General features: G+C 40.5%; 1 protein-coding gene and 1 pseudogene across 1 annotated transcript in view; both read right to left on the reverse strand.

Annotated features, from left to right (window-relative positions):
- Positions 1–21,235, reverse strand: part of EXOC4 (exocyst complex component 4) — a 740,765-nt gene that overhangs the window by 680,403 nt on the left and 39,127 nt on the right. Inside the window, exon 4 of the mRNA XM_046020865.1 lies at positions 6,148–6,332. Coding sequence (XP_045876821.1) covers positions 6,148–6,332 — 185 coding nt within the window. The remainder of the gene's footprint in view (positions 1–6,147; positions 6,333–21,235) is intronic.
- On the reverse strand, positions 2,602–21,168 carry LOC123951809 (annotated as a pseudogene).

Raw genomic sequence — 21,235 nt, forward strand, 5'->3', positions numbered from 1 at the left:
AGGTCTTGTTTCATATCCTCCAAATATCATTTTTTCCCCAAATATCATTTTTATTACTTTTTCCATTTAGCCATATAACTCTTTCTTATTGTATCTACTAATTGTCTGTTTCTACTTTAAAAATATCCATTCTTGGGTGCCTGGGTGGTTCAGTCAGTAAAGCATCTGCCTTCAGCTCAGGTCATGATCTCAGGTCCTGGGATTGAGCCCCAAGTCAGCTCCCTGCTCAGCAGGGAGTCTGCTTCTCCCTCTCCCCCTTCCCTAACTCGTGCTGTGTCTCTCTCTCAAACAAATAAATAAAATCTTAAAAAAAAAAAAAAAAAAGATGTGCCTTCATGTGATTTTTTTGTTTTCTCCCATAGTAGAAATGTGTTGGATGTTTATGTGTTTCTTTTTGGACACCAGTAATTGGAACAGTCTTTGCAAAGACCCTCCACTGTCTGGGCGGAAGCCAAAAAGAGGGCCCAATATCCTGCTGTAGAAGCTGAAGGAGGCCAGACATGTCTCAGGCTCAACAAACTGCATGCTTCCACCAAGGACTCTGAATCTTGAGGGGTAAGGACAGATGCAGGGACATTCAGAGATCACTGAAAACCAGCAACCGCAGGCATGGTAACAGTAGGGCAACAACCCCACCAGACCCTTCCCTGGGGCTTGTCTATGGTGTTCCGGATGTACTCAGCTGCTTCATCTCTCCTGGTCTCTCCTGGGTTTTAGAGCCTGATTTCAAAGCCTTCTGTCCCTTAGACTCTGTGACCTACCTTACCACTTTCCACTTAGTTCCTTTACTTATTTGACTTATCAGGATTGATTTCTGCTATTTGCAAGCTAGAACACTGGCTAATAGATCATCTTTGTCTGGAGAATATTTTATTTGCTTCTCCTCTCATGAGTTTCAACACAGAAATCCTTAAACACACATATCTAGGTTAATAAATAGGAAATTAAACATTTCCTCCCATTATTCGAATCCAGAACAAAGTCTAACTCATCCTATACAAGAATTCAGCATTCCTTTTTCTCTCCTGCCAGTCGAAATTTCCCAGTTTGGAACTTAATGTGGCGATAGAATCCTGTGTATTGTGGAGTACTCTTTGACCACATAGATATTTGTCAAAAAGAGCTTCAGCTTATATTTTTGATCTCATAAAAATATGTCAGTTATGTAAATGCGAATTTACATATTTAATGATGTGTAGTTCTTATAGTAGTTTCAACCTACCTACACCTTTATTGTTCTCAAGTTGCTGATTTTGGTTTGTACTATCTTTGAGTATTTTTCTTAGGAAAATAAAAAACAACACTTCTTTTTGTTGTTAATTTATATCTCAGAATGTCTCTCTGCTGCTCATGCTTATTAGTGTTCATCTGACTGGGTATAGAAATCTTTGGTCCCAACTCGGCCCCATTCAACACTTTGTAGACTCCGTTCTGCTGCCTTCTGGCTTTTCTTGTTCAGCAAATCCTGGTGATCCTGATTTTTGCTCCTGTTTATCGCCTGTTTAAAACAGAAGACTTAAAATAGCAATGGCCTGAGTACAATAAAAATTTTTCCCTCCTCTCATATAAAAGATGTAATCCATTTAGGAAAACACAGAAGGATCAATGCTATTAAGCTGTTTAGGATGGGCCTTCCATCCTCAAGGTCACCTAGTATTCAAGATGGCTTGATGGCACCAATCCACGTCCTTGACAGGAAGTAAAGGAAGGCAAGTGAAGGGTAAAAGAGTGAACATACCAGTTTGGCCGGCACCTTTAAAGAATTTTCCTATGAGCCCTGATTCAAAAGCTTGCAAGCAAAAGTCTCACCCTTAGCTATGTAGCACGATGGGAAATAGAGCCTATTAGCTGCTAGGAACAAAATGAGGGTTGTCATTAAAAATGAAGAAAGAGTGAATGGATATCAGGCAGGCAAATAACTATCTCTGTCACAGAAGATAACAATTTTTTTCCTATTCTGTACAGAAATTTTTTAAAATTCATAAAGATTTCCTGATCCCATCGAAGACTAAGTTTTTTCATTAATTTTTACCTTAAATCCTTTTGACTTGTAGATCAAGGTCTTTTGGGGTTTTTTTTTAAGTAGGTTTCTTTATATACACTGTAATTATTCCTCTATTTCTCTCTGTATTCATTTGCTAGGGCTGCCATAATAAGGTATCCCAGACTGAGTGGCTTAAACAACAGAAATTTACTTTCTCACAGTTCTAGAGTCCAGAAGTCAAGATCAAGGTGGTGAGAAGGCTGGTTCCTTCTGAGGACTCGGTCCTTATGTTGTAGATGGTATCTTAGCACTATGTCTTCATGGGATCTTCCCTCTGGGCCAAGTCTGTATCCTCTTAGAGAGACACCAGTCATAGGGGGAGTAGGGCCCACCCTAATGACCTCATTTTTTTTTTTCTCATTAAACATTGTTTTAATGGGTCTCAAAATTCTGTGACAGATTTTTGGTCAAGTTGTTTCCATTAAAAAGTACTGATTTTAAAAACTAGTACTTAAACTTAAAACTGCCACACACACACACACAAAAATGGTCCAGAAAACATTCTCCTTACCTTCTGAAGGTTTTACGATGCATTGTTATCATCAACCAGTCTTTCATTATTAAACTTAAATGGCCAATTGACACAAACAGTTCTGAGACCTTTCTTCCACCACTGATTAAGACTGGGGTGGCAGGTATTGTGGATCATATTCATTTAGCCTTCTGAGCTTTCTGGGCAGACTTGGTGACCTTGCCAGCTCCAGCTGCCTTCTTGTCCACTGCTTTGATGACACCCACAGCAACCATCTGTCTCATGTCACGAACAGCAAAACGGCCCAGAGGAGGACAGTCAGAGAAGCTCTCAACACACATAGGCTTGCCAGGAACCATATCAACAATGGCAGCGTCACCAGATTTCAAGAACTTGGGACCATCTTCCAGCTTTTTTCCAGAACGATGATCTATCTTCTCCTTCAGCTCAGCAAACTTGCAAGCAATGTGAGCTGTGTGACAACCCAGCACAGGTGCATATCCAGCACTAATTTGGCCTGGATGGTTCAGGATAATCACCTGAGCTGTGAAGCCAGCTGCTTCCATTGGTGGGTCATTTTTGCTGTCACCAGCCACACTGCCACGACGAACATCTTTGACAGATACGTTCTTGACATTGAAGCCCACATTGTCCCCAGGAAGAGCCTCACTCAAAGCTTCATGGTGCATTTCAACAGACTTTACTTCAGTTGTAACACTGACTGGAGCAAAGGTGACCACCATGCCAGGTTTAAGAACACCAGTCTCCACTCGGCCCACAGTACCAATACCACCAACTTTGTAGACGTCCTGGAGAGGCAGACGCAAGGGCTTGTCAGTTGGACGAGTTGGTGGCAGAATGCAATCCAGGGCTTCAAGCAGTGTGGTTCCACTGGCATTCCCATCTTTACGGGTGACTTTCCATCCCTTGAACCAAGGCATGTTAGCACTTGGCTCCAGCATGTTGTCCCCATTCCAACCAGAAATCGGCACAAATGCTACTGTGTCGGGGTTGTAGCCAATTTTCTTAATGTAGGTGCTGACTTCCTTAACGATTTCCTCGTATCTCTTCTGGCTGTATGTAGGGTGGCTCAGTGGAATCCATTTTGTTAATACCAACAATTAGTTGTTTTACACCCAGTGTGTAAGCCAGAAGGCCATGCTCACCGGTCTGCCCATTCTTGGAAATACCTGCTTCAAATTCACCAACACCAGCAGCAACAACCAGGACAGCACAGTCAGCCTGAGATGTGCCTGTAATCATGTTTTTGATAAAGTCTCTGTGTCCTGGAGCATCAATGATGGTCACATAATACTTGCTGGTCTCGAATTTCCACAGGGTGATATCAATGGTGATACCACGTTCACGTTCAGCTTTCAGTTTATCCAAGACCCAGGCATACTTGAAGGAGCCTTTTCCCATCTCAGCAGCCTCCTTCTCGAATTTTTCAATAGCTCTTTTGTCGATCTTTTGTCGATCCCACCACATTTGTAGATCAGATGACCAGTAGTGGTAGACTTGCCCGAATCTACGTGTCTGATGACAACAATGTTGATATGAGTCGTTTCCTTCCCCATTCTGGTTTAGGTTGAGCGGTGGTTTTCACCCTCATTTTAATTTCCTTACCTCTTCAAAGATCCTATCCCCAAGCTTAGTCACAGCCTGAGGTCCTGGCAATTAGGACTTTCATACCCCAATTTTAGGGGAACACAATTCAGACCCAAACACTATCATGTTAGTGTTGTTCTACAGAATAACTAAAATCACTATCCTCTACTATCTATACATCTACAATCTTTCTATCATCTTGTCTTTTTTCTTCTTTATGAGGAGGAAATTGCTCCCTCCTTATCACTGAGCCAATTCTTCTCTCTAATGCTTTAAACAACGACTGACTTTCCCTACTTTATTTCATCTGTTCTTAGATTTTGCTCATGTTCTAGTTAGTTCTTTTTGCATTTCTACCAATTTTATTCTTCTTGCTCCCCATCCACCTCTCACAGAAGCTATATGCTTGTTGCAAACAACCACAAAATCTCAGTTATGTTCAACAGGCAAGTATTTTGCTGGCTGGCTGATCCAGGCTAGGTAGCTCAACGATCTTAGCTCAGTGCCACGTGGCTCTCCTCCTCTATACATAATGCCACCCTGACAAGAGTCTTTACACAAAAGGGCATGCTCCCTGCCACAGGCACGTTTTGAGCCCCTCCTTGTGTCACATGCTAACAGTATGCAAACGTATGACCCCCCCAAAAAAAAGCCAAAACAAATCAAAGATCATTATACTTTTCCCACTACAGTGGAAGAAGGAATAATAATTTTGAATAATCTAATCTATTACATCATCCTGTATCTTTTGGAGAACTCAAGCTTAAGCATCTTAAATTTTCATATTTTGATTCAGAAAATTATTCTTTAAAATAAATGCTCTGCTCTGAGACTTCGAGGCAATGCTTATTTTCCATTATGTTACAGAGTATTTTCACAGGACCCAGAGTGGTTTGGTCTTTGTTTTTTTTTTTTTAATCCTTACATGGGAAGCCATCGATTCAGACCTGCTATTTGCCACCACACACTACAGAAGGAATTTCCTCAGCGTTGGCCCCCACCTAACACTACTCTCCACCAAGGAACTGGCGTTCTATCCAGATCCAGTGTTGAAGTCATGTCTCAGATGCATAACCCTCAGCTCAATTTGTGTGCCCAGCAGAAGATTTTCTAGTGCCCAAATGCAGGAAAGAGATAGAAACCTCACTTTCCGTCAGAGCCTTGTACTAAACTGAAGCATCGTGCACAGGGTTGGCAATTTTCGTCTGAACAGGACAGAACTTCAGAGACTTCATCCCTGGCATGCACTGCTTCCAGTGCTCCTCTTGTCCGCAGCTGGAGGAAAAAGCACGAGCACCCGCATTCTGGCAGATACTGCTGCAAGTGCCCTCCAAAAAGATCTTCTGACTATTTTAAAGGAATGTTAGAAAGACTGGGACATGCACAGCTGTCTGATGTGTTAGTAACGTCAGTATTCTACTGTCTTAACTGTCTTAAGATCTAGTCCTATTCCCTGCCAAGTCTAGAATAACCTAATGAATTTCTTGAGTCCACACCCAGGCCCTTAAGTATAGGCCTATGCTACCATCAGCCCAGGGATAAAAGGAAAGTGTGTACTCTGAAGCTCTCTTGAACTATTCTAGAAAGAAGATTGTCTTAAGCTGAGCACAACCCTAAGTAACAAGGAATCTTTTAAGTCCAGTTCAGACATTTCTACTCCTTCATTATGCTGACCGTACCATACAATTTAAGCATCTTTTCTCTTCCTTCTGAGGTATGCCAGAGTATCTCTGATCCAGTAAAAAGGCCCACAGTAGCTGTTTCTTATCTTTACAAAAAAGGACCATAATAAATGTGCAATGAAGGAATGAAGGACCTTTGCACGTCAGCCTTTCAGAATATGGAATATTTGCTATTATAAAACCGTCTTATACCTTCAGGGCAGTATGTTAAAAAGTTAAAAAAAAAAAAAAGGCAAAATCAAGAAGGAAATCAATGACCACAGTATTCTGGGAAACAAATAACATTCCTTATAATTCTGCGCCGCCACGAGGCACCGCAGCCGGGAGCCCCTTGCACCAACCTCACTCTCCCTTTCTCCTTGTTCCGCTGCACAACGCGGCTCGTGGATCGGATGTACAAGTGCCGATGCAGCTCGTCGATGAGAACCAAGTGGAGGTTCATCTTCTTGCTGTGAAGCTCCAACCTAAGGTCACTCAGTCCTTCCACCTGCAGCAAGGGTCCCTCCAAGGACTCGACTGCTGACACCTGCACAGGAGAGGGGAAAAAAATGATTAAGTAGGACGACGACCTAACTGAGCCATATTAGAAAGAGGAAACTACTACTGTTGGGGACCTTCTTTTATGAGACTCTGAGACTTTCCAGAGAAGACTTGATTTTAGAAAAATATATGACCATATTTTTAAAAGCTCTGGTCAAAAAAAGAGTTCCTGAGAACCTTAGGAGCATATATCAGACTTTGAAGTCTCCTACTTCTGCCTTGGGACGCTCTGATGTCTAAAGAGAAATAATGCTGACGAAGACGATCCTGTTAAACAAGAAGGCAGCTGAAGCACCGCAAAGCCGTACATAGAACCTGTTCCCACACACACTTACTGCCTGTTAACAGACACAAGCTAAGTGGCCCTCCCGATTAAACCGTATCATTCATACTCTCACGAGAGGACCACATACTAATGATTTCAATCAGCTTTTAATCAAATTTAGCTTTTCTTTTTAAGATTTTATTTTTTTATTTATTTGGCAAAGAGAGAGGGAGAGAGGGAGAGAGGCAACACAAGCAGGGGGGTGAGAGAGGCAGAGAAAGGCTTCCCGCTGAGCAGGGAGCCTGATGTGGGGCTCAATCCCAGGACCCTAGGATCACGACCTGAGCCAAAGGCAGACACTTAATGACTGAGCCACCCAGGGACCCCAAATTTAGCTTTTTAAGACTAAGTAAGAGCGTACTGCATAAATTTTTAAATAATTCCCACGGTGCTCATGAGTCAGAGCTTCACTGGCCCAAGTCTCCATGTGTGTCTACACACAGTCAGATACGAATCTCTCTCACTCTTTCTAATGTACACCCACATGGAGGGAAATGCATGTGTTACATGAATGCTACAAGGAGAAAATAGCAGTCCTCACCTCTCCTTGGCCCAATCCAGTTCGATAGAAGAAAGAGGATATGAATGCTTAATAGGAGATAAACTATGGAGACAAAAATACTCCTGGTGTAAAGAACAATTTGGGAGATTTTAAGACAAAAAAGACTGGATGAATAAAAATGGTGTGAGAATGCCTGCAACGAATGAAGATGAGGAATTCAGGGAGCCTGGAACAACTCACTCTGAAACGAAAGCAATAACTGAAAAGGAAAAAAAAAAAGCAAGCATTATATGATCCCATTTATCCATGTATATAAAGATTATATTTGTCTTTCTGTAGAGATTTTTTTTTTAAAGATTTATTTATTTATTTATTTGAGAGGCAGAAATCACAAGTAGGCAGAGAGTCAGGCCGAGAGAGAGAGGGGAAGCAGCTCCCTGCTGAGCAGAGAGCCTGATGCCGGCCTTGATCCCAGGACCCTGAGATCATGACCTGAGCCGAAGGCAGAGGCTTAACCCACTGAGCCACCCAGGTGCCCTAGATATTTTTTTTTTTAACATGGGGCCTGAACTCACACCTGAGATCAACGATACCTGAGCTGACATCAAGAATTGGATGCTTAGGGGTGCCTGGGTGGCTCAGCGGGTTAAAGCCTCTGCCTTCGGCTCAGGTCATGATCCCAGGGTCCTGGGATCGAGCCCCGCATCGGGCTCTCTGCTTGGCTGGGAGCCTGCTTCCTCCTCTCTCTCTCTCTCTGCCTGCCTCTCTGCCTACTTGCCTACTTGTAATCTCTATCTGTCAAATAAATAAATCTTTAAAAAAAAAAAAAAAATTGGATGCTTAACTGACTGAGCTACCCAGGCATCCCCAGATATATATATGTGTGTGTGTGTGTATATATATATATAGTTTTTTAAAGAAAAGAACAATGTGAAGAGTGTACTCTAGGTACTATTCCTTAGGAGAAAAATAAAAGCAAGAGAGAAATACAAAGAATGTAATAACAATAGCCATAGTAGTAGTAGTGATAGTGGGAAAGAGAAGACTACAAGATGAACTCAGAGGGAAAAGAGCCCTACCAAGCTCCCCAACGGGATTCCTGTGCTATGACAATTCCCTACCCAGGTTATACTTGTAAATATGCCTAAAAGGTACAGATAAAGGCAATAATGAATGATACTTCAGGGTAAAAACAGTAAGGGTAATTAGGGATATAAATATGCATTTGCCTATGTTTCAGCATATATAGAAAAGCAATAGAAAATAAGAGCCACAAACCATACCAACAGTCCAGGGTGCTGACCACTGACCCATACCAGTACACACAATCATCTGGGAGCAGGTGGACAGCGAATACAGAAAGCCTGGAGCGACCGAATACAAACTGGCCTGAGATGGGAAGGAAAATGCACAGGCTAACCCACAAACACATCACTTGCTTTGTGATGTGCTGTAATCAGATGCCAGTAGCAAGTAGTTTCCTTGAGTTAACGGAGAAAGAATGGAGGCATGAAAAAGTGACAAGCCCTGGGCCAGCTCTGCCCCCTGCAGCCTGCCAGTCCATTTTCATGCTGGCTGGCAACTGCCTCTGGGACAAAAGCCCCTAGGCCGCATGCGAGCTGCCAACGATTCCAGATGGAAAAGCAGACTCACGAAATGACCACTGCGTCCCCAAGGAGGAAAAACAACAACAAATTCATTTACACGTATGCTCTAAAATGGATTTTAAAACTCGGGTCTCTAACAGAGAAAAGAGGATGCATTAACCTTTGGTGACATCGAGATCCAGAAAATGAAAAATAATTTGGTAAGCCACTGGCCCATCATGTAGCCTTATCCCTTAAGGTAATTAAATCCAGCTGAGATATTTAAGCTTAAAAACCACCCACCGCACATCCACACTCAATTTGTTTATAGGAATTTGTATGAGGATTTTTAACCCAAATAGTTCATGTTCCAAATACAAAATTATAAGATAATGTCAACTTTCAAAAGTCACTTAATTTATATATATATATATAAAATATATATATAATATAATATATATATATATATAGGTTAAGCACTATAATATATATATATAGGTTAAGCACTAACCACAGTCCCTGGCACGTACTGAGTTCTCACTGTAATTAGATTTTTAACAGAATCTATTTATTCTGTGGATAAAGCAACCTCACAAGGTGGGGCACCTGGGTGGCTCAATGAGTTAAGCCTCTGCCTTCAGCTCGGGTCATGATCCACATCCGGCTCTTTGCTCAGCAGGGAGCCTGCTTTCCCCTCTCTCTCTGCCTGCCTCTCTGCCTGCTTGTGATCTCTTTCTCTCTTTCTGCCAAATGAATGGATAAAATCTTAAAAAAAAAAAAGAAAGAAAGAAAGAAAAGAAACCTCAAAAGGTGTTACTAACATTGCTAAATGCTACATTTTCAGTAAAGTATTGTTTGTTCATAGAACCATTATAACCACTTAGATGATGAACTTTCTGAGTATGTTTTCTGGACCCAAAATACAAGTACAATTAATATATATAATCAAGAGTACCGTAAGAATTTCAAAGACTTAAAAACCTTACCACACAAGTCAGAGTAGTCTTATTTTTATATGAAAATACAGTCCTCTAGTTTTCTGGCCTTCATTTATTAAAAGCGATAAATAGAGACCTAGGCAAGGCCACTGTCCTGCCCTACTCTAATCGCATGAAGTGGTACTAAAAGTAATTTTAAGAAAACAGTTGTCAGAGACGACATATAAACGGCTAAGAGACACATGAAAAGATGCTCAACATCACTCAGCATCAGGGAAATACAAATCAAACCCACGGTGAGTACCACCTCACACCAGTCAGAATGACTAAAATTAACAACTCAGGAAACAACAGATGTTGGCGAGGATGTAGAAAAAGAGGAACCCTCTTACACTGTTGGTGGGAATGCAAGCTGGTGCAGCCACTCTGGAAAACAGTATGGGGGTTCCCCAAAAAGTTAAAAATAGGACTACCCTAAGCCTCAGCAATTGTACTACTAGGTATTTATCTGAAGGAGACAAAAATGGTGATTCAGAGGGGCACCTGCACCCAAATGTTTATAGCAGAAATGGCTACAATTGCCAAAACAAAGAGAGAGCCCAGATGTCCTGAGAGATGAATGGATAAAGAGGATATGGTGTATATATACCATGGAGTATCACTCAGCCATCAAAAGAATGAAATCTTGCCATTTGCAATGAAGTGGATGGAGCGAGAGGGTATTATGTTAAGCAAAATAAGTCAGTTTAAAAAGACAAATACCATACGATTTCACTCATGTGTGGAATTCATGAAATAAAATGGACGAAGATAGGGGAAGGGAAGGAAATATAAAATAAGATAAAAACAGAGAGGGAGGCAAACCAGAGGAAGAGACTCCTACCTACAGGGGATAAACTGAAGGTTGCTGGAAGGGAGGTGAGTGGGGGATGGGGTAACTGGGTGATGGACGTTGAGGGGGGCACTTGATGGAATGAGCACTGGGTGTTACTTCCTACCAATGAATCACTGAATTCTACCTCTGAAACTAATAATGCCCTATATGTTAGTTAAATTGACCTTAAATTAAAATTAAAAAATAAAAAAGAGTGGTACCAATATGTTACAACATGGTTGGAATTTGAAAACATTCTGCTAAGTGAAATAAGCTATACACAAAAGTACAAATACTGCGTGATTCCATTTAAATGATGTACCTAGAAGAGGCAAATTCATAGAGATAGAAAGTAGAAGAGTGGTTTCGGGAAGCTGGGGGGAAAAGAGGCATTACTGTTTAATGGGTACAGAGCTGCAGCTTCGGAAGATGATAAAGTTCCAGAGCTGGACGGTAGTGATGTCACACAGTGTAAATGTTCTTAATGCCACCGCCCGTACACGTCAAAATGTTTAAAATGGGGCACGCCTAGCCTGTTCAGTCAGTGGAGCATGAGACCCTCGATGTCAAGGTTGTGAGTTCCAGCCCCCGACTGGGTGTAGAGATTATTTAAAAAATAAAATCTTTAAAAAAATAAAATAGTTGTCAGTGTAACATATGATGTCTAGAACATCAAGTTTATAGAAACCAGACACTTACCTGGTTTCAAGCAGCTCATACCATAAAGGTTACACATAAGCAAAACTTGGTGAAGCAGAAAACAGTCAACCCAACCAACTACCACGGATAGTCACACTGTTGTGTGTTTGGGGTGAGGGGAGAGTAGTGGGGAGGAGAGGACCTGGTTTCCAGGCATTTACTAACATTTAGGCTTTATTAGAAATCATTAAATATCCCTGGGGTGCCTGGCGGGTTGAGGTGGTAGAGCACGCAACTCGACCTCAGGGTTCTAAGTTCAAGCCCCACACAGGGCACAGAGATTACTTATAGAAAAAATCTTTTAAAAAAATCATTAAACAGCCACCCACATCTAGATACACATAACAAACTGGTAAAAATACAACTAACGAGTTGTTCTTTTTTTTCCAATGTGGTCATTTTATGAATCATTTCACTCTTTTCCAAATTTAATGTCTACAGAGCACTTTTTAGATACCATTGATGAACCATTAACAAGAATTCAACAGACACAGTTGGATTAAAGTGGACAGCAACAAAATGGTCTAAAATGATCTTACAGGTGAACTGTTATGAGAAATTTTTAAAACTGGGTCTTTAAGTGTGACATACAACATCAAATATGTATTTTTACAGAAGACATACCAGATGAAAAAATCAAATAGACAACAATATAGGAGGTAAATGCTGTCTACACCTCTCTCACAGAGAAATAACATACACTCGTGCCCCAAATGATCTCTAGTATGACCTTCCAGAATTCTCAGATACGCCACACCATCTCTTAAAGGTAGTGTAAAATGCGCCAATTAAATGATTTGGAAGTTTCTTAGACAGTTTCAAAAATAAAATTAGGGGGTTGGGGGAGATACTACAAGTAGGGATTGTTTTCATACAATTCCAATTACTACTCAATTGAACATCACTATTCTACTCACCACAGCTGGAAACTTCTTAAAGAACAGAACTCCTTTCTAGACTTGAAAAACATTTCCTTTAGGATTATGAAAATACGCTAGTATTTACAAAATGTTTTAATACGTAATATTACCAAACATTTTCATTTGGCTACACCACATTGCCCAAAGCAGAAATTTGGCTATCAGACAGGAATTTTGAAAAAAACAAAAAAAACAAAAAAACCCCAATAACAACTAAACGCAGCTTGAAACCTCTCCAAAACAAAAACACAGTATCTTTCATGCATTAGTTTGCAATTTGAACCACAGCAAACGGTTTTCACAAGTAAAAAAAGACCCAGTATTGGCTGTTCTATATGGTTTAATCTATTCGTTTTAGGAGCTCTAAAAGCTTTGATGCATCTAGGAGAGCACAGTGCTGTTTGTAGAACACTGTGGCCTTATAATAACAGAACCTATGTATTTAATCACATCACAGAATCTACGAAAAATTTAACGTGTGTGTGTGTGTGTGTGTGTATACACACACACACACACACACACACAGAGACATTTTAGCATAAAACCACAAACGTGACCCCAAAGGATTTTGTTGAACAAAATCCTGTTAAACGTAAACTTAAAGCAACCTCCACTCGACCTGTGTTTGTAATAGGACACCAGCCACGATTGGGAACACATGCAGGGGACGGCTTAGTCTGCTCTACATACTAAAAGGATGGGGGAAAGGGGAGGAGAAGGAAGTCCAGAGGCAGAGTGTGGGGCATACAAAGCAAAATGAGGGACTCCAGGGACACCTGGGTGGCTCAGTGGGTTAAAGCCTCTGCCTTCAGCTGAGGTCATGATCCCAGGGTCCTGGGTTGTCTGCTCGGCAGGGAGCCTGCTTCCCTTCCTCTCTGCCTGACTCTCTGCCTACTTGTGATCTCTTTCTCTGTCAAATAAATAAATAAAATCTTTAAAAAACAAAAACAAAAACGAGGGACTCCATTCAAGGCCCAGGGCTGTAGTGGAGGTTTAGAGGAGTCTTAGGGGATCTGTAGGAAAAACAGAAGCTTGGATCCCAGCTTTCCTGGAGAAGATCTGGCTCCCTATGGCTCTGTTTTGCCACTGACTGCAGGCCTGAACTTAACAACAGACTTCCCAAGAAAGCTGCATCACAGGGCAAGGCCAAGGGCCTGCAGCAAGAACACTTTTTTCTACCTTTACTCGTCAGCTGGCAGCCAATCCACAATGATCCAATGCGGCAATCAAAAGTGCCCATTCTTAAAGTCAGTTGGCTAACAGAGTATCGATCAGCCCCATTCAGGTGCCCCTGCTCCCTCTGGAAACCCAATACCTATAATGCAGACTCAGCATGCTCTCACCATTAAAAACAGGATGCTGTCGTCTCCTTCCATTCTCCTTTCATTACTGCCACGGCTATTACATGTTTTTATTTAATAAACCTTCATCAGTTCAAATGAAGGGCTGTTATTAGTTGTGCTAACAACCAAATGATAATGCTCCAGAGAGCATCCCAGCCTGTTGGTGCATTAGCAAAGAGAGGAGAAGGGCTGAGGTCAAGCATGTGTCAATGTAAATGAGGCGGTATTAGGTAGTAAAGGCTTAATGCAATAGACTGCTGGGGAGTTAATGGAATTTACAGGATAAAGCAAATGAGATGAAGTTATTGATAAGTGAATGAACGGAGGGGGGCCCCCCCGCGAGATAAAGCACTGTTAAAGAAAAGCCCTTTCACTTGTGGATTTCTTTTTTTTTTTTTTTTAAAGATTTTATTTATTTATTTGACAGAGAGAGATACAAGTAGGCAGAGAGGCAGGCAGAGAGAGTGAGAGGGAAGCAGGCTCCCTGCCGAGCAGAGAGCCCGATGCGGGACTCGATCCCAGGACCCTGAGATCATGACCTGAGCCGAAGGCAGCGGCTTAAACCACTGAGCCACCTTCTTTAAAGTATCTTCAAATCTATCTCAGAAAACAAAACTCAGGAGAGATCAAATGGGACTGCAGGTTTCACCAAGGAGCTCAACCCGCCGCTGCTGCGAGACACAGGCTTGTTCTCAAAGCATACCGTTTGACCAAGCTATTTAAGTCTTCTTTGGGCCTTCCCCCCTCTTTTTGGTTTTTAGGGGTTTTTTTTTCCCTAAACATCAGGGTGTTCCACCACAAATAATTCCCATAACTTCAGCGAAAATCTTTCCTTTTTCTTTTTTCCTCTTGTAAAGTAGGCGTGGCAGCTCTTCTAAGATATTCCATCAGTCCAAGCCTCACAGAAGGACAGTATCTGAGAAATGAAAGGCTGTATTTTCTATTGTAAGAAACCTTCAAAGGCTGTCAGGACAGCCTTAGGGTCCTACCCTAATTTCACAGGTAAAAAAAAAAAAAAAAGCCCAGGAATGTTTCTTAACCTTTGTTTTTCTTGCAAATTATAAAAATACATGATCAAGACAACTTGAAAACCACAAAATCACAAAGGAAAAAGATGGTCCACATTCTCACTAATCAGGTAACATGTATTTTAACCTGATTCTTTCCAAGTGTTTTTCCACACAAAGTTTTTAAAAAGTATTGTTGTTTTTAAATGTGCTCTTTTTTTGGCCATATGTGGAAACATGTGACCATTAGCCAATATATTTTTAGCATTCATACACATAAAATGAATATTCCACAAATGACTTAAACTATTTCCCCATACTAGGTAATTGCTATTCTCTTATTTTCACATATCTTCCTGTGATAAAAATTGTATACAAGGATAATTATCATATAATTAAAATTCTTAACTCTTTCCTTAACATTCTAGAAGTAAAATTCCAATATATATTGAAAATATATACTTATTTAGTATATAATATACTTATTTAGAGCTTCTAATACATAATGCCAAATTAAGAGCCTTATTTGTTCTAAATGGACTTATAATGGATCAGTTCACAAATACTTTCTGATGAAATTAAACAATACCTCACACCTTAAGAGACAGTTAAGAATTTTAATTGCTTATGGAAAAGATCACACAAACAAAAATCCTTCACTGTTCCTAATCTTAGGGTCCCTATGGTTCCTCCAATTCTCAATGCCCATCAGTGCTCCATAAAGACAGCATTAAATCCTAGGTTTCTATTCCAAAATACAAGAGAAAAGACCACTAGGTAAGATATCCTCATTTGACAAATGTTCCAAAGTCACTTACTTCCTATCATCATATTTGTTATTCTGGGACAAGAAAGTTACAGAGTTGGCAAAGCAGGTCTCTGAGAGTCACTGCAGGCTCTTAAATCAAGGCACTTAAATCAAGACAATTTCCCCCACTCTCCAAGATCCCCAAATCATTAGAAATGCTCTGCACTTACACAGCTCTTTACTAACATCAACTATTAAAATCCCACAAAGGAACGTGAAAGAAATATGATTTTTTGCATTTTCAGAGCTAGGAACAAGAAGTCATCAGGACTGGGGTGAATCGAAGAGAAAACGGACTCCAACAAGCTCCTCCTATCTTGTCAAGCCAAGCAAAAGTTACCAATCCGCCTTCTCAGATCATCGTCAAGTTGACGGAGTGCTCCCATCAACAACACGTGTCATTGCCTGCAGCAGCTTATACATTTACAGGGTTCCCATCTGGCCACAGAATTATAGGGTCCCCATCTGGTCACATCTTGACCAATCAGAAACCTGTCCAAGCAAGTCCATGTATGAATCTGAAATCCGGAATATGACAGAGGAGGTCAGCAAAGGACCTCATGTATTATCGTTGCCTGAGTTTATTCCTCCTACAGACTAAAGTGCATAAATGTGTGTGCACACATCTGATTAGAACAACATGTGTGCATCAGCGATGGTAGCTCCAGGAGAGAAAGGCTGCTCAGTATAAACACGTCTCAGATGACTGCCTTTTCTCTTACCTGGCACTGCGTAAGGGTAATGATGCTACTTAAACTTTTTTAAATGTGTATATTGCCTTATGTTTTACAAAGCACTGTATCCTTACAAAATTTCATTTTTATTCTCACTGCCAGCCATTCTATAATCTAGGCAGGGTATGTGTATATCAATTCTACAGAAGAGAATACTACAAAATAGAAAGTGATTTGTCTAAGCTCATAAAACTGGTGAGAAGTTGAGTCAGGGCTAGAATTAACAACATCTGGCTTCTAAATCCATTTTCTTTGCACTATACCACAATGTCCCTAGCCACCACTTGTCAATAAGTCAATTTTGTGCCTCAATTTCAACCCATGAAATCCCAGCGAGGTCAGATAAGAAACCACAGTAAGAATGCAGGAATTAGAGCACCAAGGAGAGCCCTAAAGAGTTCAAGTCAGCCCAAACCCGGAGAGCATCTGATTTAACCATTCACCAACGCTCCTACTGACCAAACCATCAGGCTATAATACCAAATAAGAGCCAAATACTCGGTCAGCTCTACCCAAAATCCACAACAGAGGATGGCAACAAAGCAACTTGAAACTACAACATTTCTATATAAATGTGAGTATCAGTCACAGTCTGATGTCTGTCGTATGCAAATACGTGGCTTCTAATTCCTTAGAGTCAAGGACAATTAGTTTTACTCTGCTGCATAGCATAGATAGGCTATACCCTAAATCTACAGTCCCAAATTTATGTGAACATTGGAATCACCGGAAGAGCGTTAAATTACTGAACTTAGTATCCCACTGCCGGAGACATCACTGGCATCAGTGTAGGGTGTGGCTTTAGGGCTTTAGAATTCTTGAAGGAGTCCCTAATGCACAGACTTTGGGAATCACTGCCCTCTAGCCAAGCAAGCCAACTGAAAACTGGTGAACCTTATGAGGTTTAGTGCAATCTAATAGAATTTCTATGTGCTTTAAAATAAAACAGGCAGGGGCGCTTGGGTGACTCAGTGGGTTAAGCCTCTGCCTTCGGCTCAGGTCATGATCTCACGGTCCTGGGATTGAGCTCCCTATCAGTCTCTCTGCTCAGTGGGGAGCCTGCTTCCCTTCCTCTCTCTCTGCCTGCCTCTCTGCCTACTTGTGGTCTCTGTCTGTCAAATAAATACATAAAATCTTAAAAAAAAAAAAAAAGAAAAGAAAAGAAACCCTAGCCTTCAAAAACCAAATATAAATAAAAAGAGCATTGAGCACCAACAAAAATAGTTGACAAGCCCAGTACTTTTACTCTCCAGGAAAAAAAGGAAGCTGCCACACTAAGGTTACTCATTTAATTTTAGACAAAAAGTAAGGTCTCTTATTTAATAACTTTATTTTCTGCTCTAAACCTTTTGGGAAAAGACTGGATATAGGTGTTTGAAGGAATGGAGGGGTCATCTCAAATACAGCTCAAAGCAGCTACAACTGACCGCCTTATTTAACTAGCCAGCCATATTATCCCACCCCACCCCCAATATTCTTGGTCCCCATTTCTTGTCATGCTCATCATGACACGAGACACTACTTGTTCATGTGTCTCTCCTTATTAGCATCCAAGCTCCTTCCAGGTTAAGGCCACATTCAGATATGTATACCAACAACGCAAGTGATCAACAATGGCATCATCCCATTCTTTGTAAGTCTATCAAAACATGTGCCTTAGGCGCCTGAGTGGCTCAGTTGGTTAAATGACTACCTTCAGCTCAGGTCATATTCCTGGAGTCCAAGACTGAATCCCACATGGGGCTCCCTGCTGAGCAGGGAGTCTGCTTCTCCCTTGGACCCTCCCCCCTTCCATCTCTCTCTCTCAAATAAATAAAATCTTAAAAAAAAAAAAAAAGTGCCCAATTCTTGCCTGTTATTAGTATAGAATATCAGCATTGGTCTTTCAAATCAATATACTACACTAGGAACAGATGAGCTTAATGGTATCTATTTCCTTATTGACCATGGATATATTTTTTATCACGTGTAGAGAAATCTATATGGAATACTGAAACATTTTTGCAGTCACTTACCACTTTCAGGTTAGGTCCAATAAGTTCACTGGAATGTTTCAGCTCTCGATATTTATAGAGCTTTCACCTCAATACCATTCCCACATCATAATGAGAAAGAACAGTCCTGTGAGATCTTAGAAACTCTCAAACCAGATGAAAGGGATGTGCACTTTGGTCCCCTTTCTCTTACTTGTACATTAATCATTTGATAGTGGATGCATGATCACCCTTTCCCTGCCCAGAGTCTGAGAAAAGAATTCGTCTATTTGCTAATGACACAGTTTTAACGGCAGCAGAAGGAACAATCTCACTGCTCCACCGGTCCTGCCATCTAAGCACTGACAGAAAGAATAGCTTAACGGCAAATACTTTGTAACACTGAAATCAACATTATTGATAAGCACCCTCCAGTCCTGAACTGGCTTATAACCAATCACAATACTAGCAGAAAACCACATTTAGTTACCTAAGAGTAGATTTTACAACAAACTGCTCCTAGATCATTTAGTGATGAACTGCGTTGCTTACGATTAGACAGTAGATACTATGAACTGTGAACATACACTCAAAGTGGGCCAAAAAGGGGATACAGAGAATCTGAAATTTGTCCATGTCAAATCCCAAATAGATGGCAAAGAACTTCGGGGTCCTGATCACCCTTCTGTGCATGTGTTAAACAGACTAGATTGTTTTTGGAGGAAAATCTTCTCCATGCCAGCAGGAACTCCTTTGTATACAGTGTAGCGTAGTCTTTCATTCAGAGAAGTGTCCCTTTGAGGGAAGAAGCAATCAATAATGCTTAACCTAGCCAGCCTACTTCAACTCTATCAGCTCAAAACAAGTCCACCTCCAACCAGTTTTTGAAATTGTGTCAAGGGAGCGATCACCATATCCTTCTTACAGTATCAGTTAATCAATTCATTATAAACAATATTTCTAAGCACTTACTATATATAAGTGTAAAGTATGGGCTTTACATAAATAGCTTAGTATCTCATTTAATCCCTTCAACAACCCTCGGGAATACATGTAATTCTCAACTCCCAACTTTCAGCCAAGTCAAACTGAATCCAGCTAGTAAAAGTCAAAGCCGGGATTCAAACACAGGTCCATCTGACCCACACTAAGGCCAATGCTGTCATTCACAACTTTGATTGTTTATCCAACGAGCGCAAAGGATCTCGTGAGCTGAAAATACGACAAATATACTTTTATTACAGGAGCTTAGAAAACTATGCAACTAAGTTGCCTTATTGCCCTACTGCCTTACTCCCTCTGTGCCAGTTGTGGCCACATTTTCACCAGCAAAAGTGACATATTTTCACCATACCATTCTCTCAAGGCATCTCTGGGATTCTCTGGGAAGAAGGCAGTTACATAAATATTAGTTATTACTATAATAATCCTTATCTCACTATACAGCTATGACTTTTTTTAAAAAAATGTAAATAAATGATTAAGAGACATTCAAAATCTCTACCATCTCAGGAAGACTTGGAAATGAAAACATTTAGCGACAGGCCCTGTGACTGTCATCTGAAGTGCTTCAAAACCGCTCGCGCTGGCTTAGTTTCCACTGATTGAACGCAATTAGGAATGGACTTCTATGGGTTGATCCATCAGAACTGGTGTAAGTGGTTTTCAAAGCTCATCTGTGCAGTTTGAGTCTGATGCAGACTTCCACATAAATTTTCCTTTTAAAAAAGTTCATAAAAATATTAACTATCATAAAATACCTTCCTGGTTAGCTCGTGCCACTGGGAAGAAGCTGTTATTCTTATATTAATAATTCTTCCCAGAATTAATCAGTCATTGTACATTAGAACCAGCAGCTGGAGTGTTTTGAGTGATAATGAAACCTGTAACAAGGCATCTTCAGCCGTCTTTTCAAGACAATAAGGGAATTAAAATTTCAATTTAAATGCAGAGGTTTGAAACACGCTTCACTGGCAAAATTACTTCAATTAATGTGAGTGGAATACAAAGGACAGACTGCAGAAATGTGATGCAGCAACCAGAAATTATGTCATTAATGTGCTTGCATCAACCCAGCACAATGACTGCAAAGGTCTAATTTAAACCGTACATATCACAAAGCTACAGGCTACAATATTAATCAAGTCTCTGATTTCAATGTGACGGATACAGGCTTCTTGTTGGACCACTTTTAGCTTTTCATAAGCTAACAGCAGCTGTTTACCTTGAAGAAGGAAACAAAAGGCCATGCCTATTTGCAGACATTCCCTGTCATGACAATTTAATTATTTTATGCAATACTCATGTTATCATATCAAAAGAAGAAATAAATATCCCATCTAGGAGCCAAGTCTACAGCTATCAGACCAGGGTGAGGGTGAGGCAGGAATTGCAGGAGCCAACAGGAGCCATGGGTCACCACTGATTTATTTACTCTGGATTTATGAACCTGAGTAAGGATTAAATTACTGGCCATCTGCACCTGCCTTCCAAAGGAAATGCAGAATCTTTTGATAAACAAATCCAAGGAAATCGGAGAGTTTTGAAAGACTCGACTTTTTGTATTCACTTTCCTCTGATGTCTTTAAGCAAAGATTTTTTTCATTTGGACCCTTGAGGTGCCTTAAGTAGATTTTACTTCTAATAGCATGTAATGGTGGGGAAAGGAAATGTGATTTTTTTTTTCCATAGGAAGTCCAATGAAAGAGCAATTACAGACCGTACTATTCACTCATATACAAAAGGTCAAATTGCAGGAAATTTCCAACCTTTTCAGCACACCTTGAATCCTACCTTCGTGAAATCATCATTGTACATTAGGATCATGCAAAGCAACTACCTCGTCTGGAAAATAGGGATCATATCAGAAACCTCTCTCTTGTAGGGTTATTGCGAGAATTAAATATGTTAACAAGTGTAACTGACTCAAAACAGTACCAGAACGTAATAAAAACTCAATATATACTAGTGGTTATTATAATCATTGTTTGCTGTTCATTTAAATATTGTAAAAAGGAAAGGTTAGAAACTAGAGAAACTTGCCGTTAAAACAAACACTGAAACCAGAGAAAAATCAGACCAGAGCCCCTAGAGGGGAAACCCCCTGTTTTCTGTTTAATGATATTAAAGTCTTTCCCATAGTTACCCATTTGGCCAATGATCTGGGAACCCTGATTAGAT

Source organism: Meles meles, chromosome 10 (genome assembly GCF_922984935.1).
Source record: "Meles meles chromosome 10, mMelMel3.1 paternal haplotype, whole genome shotgun sequence".
Classification (NCBI taxonomy): Eukaryota; Metazoa; Chordata; class Mammalia; order Carnivora; family Mustelidae; genus Meles; species Meles meles.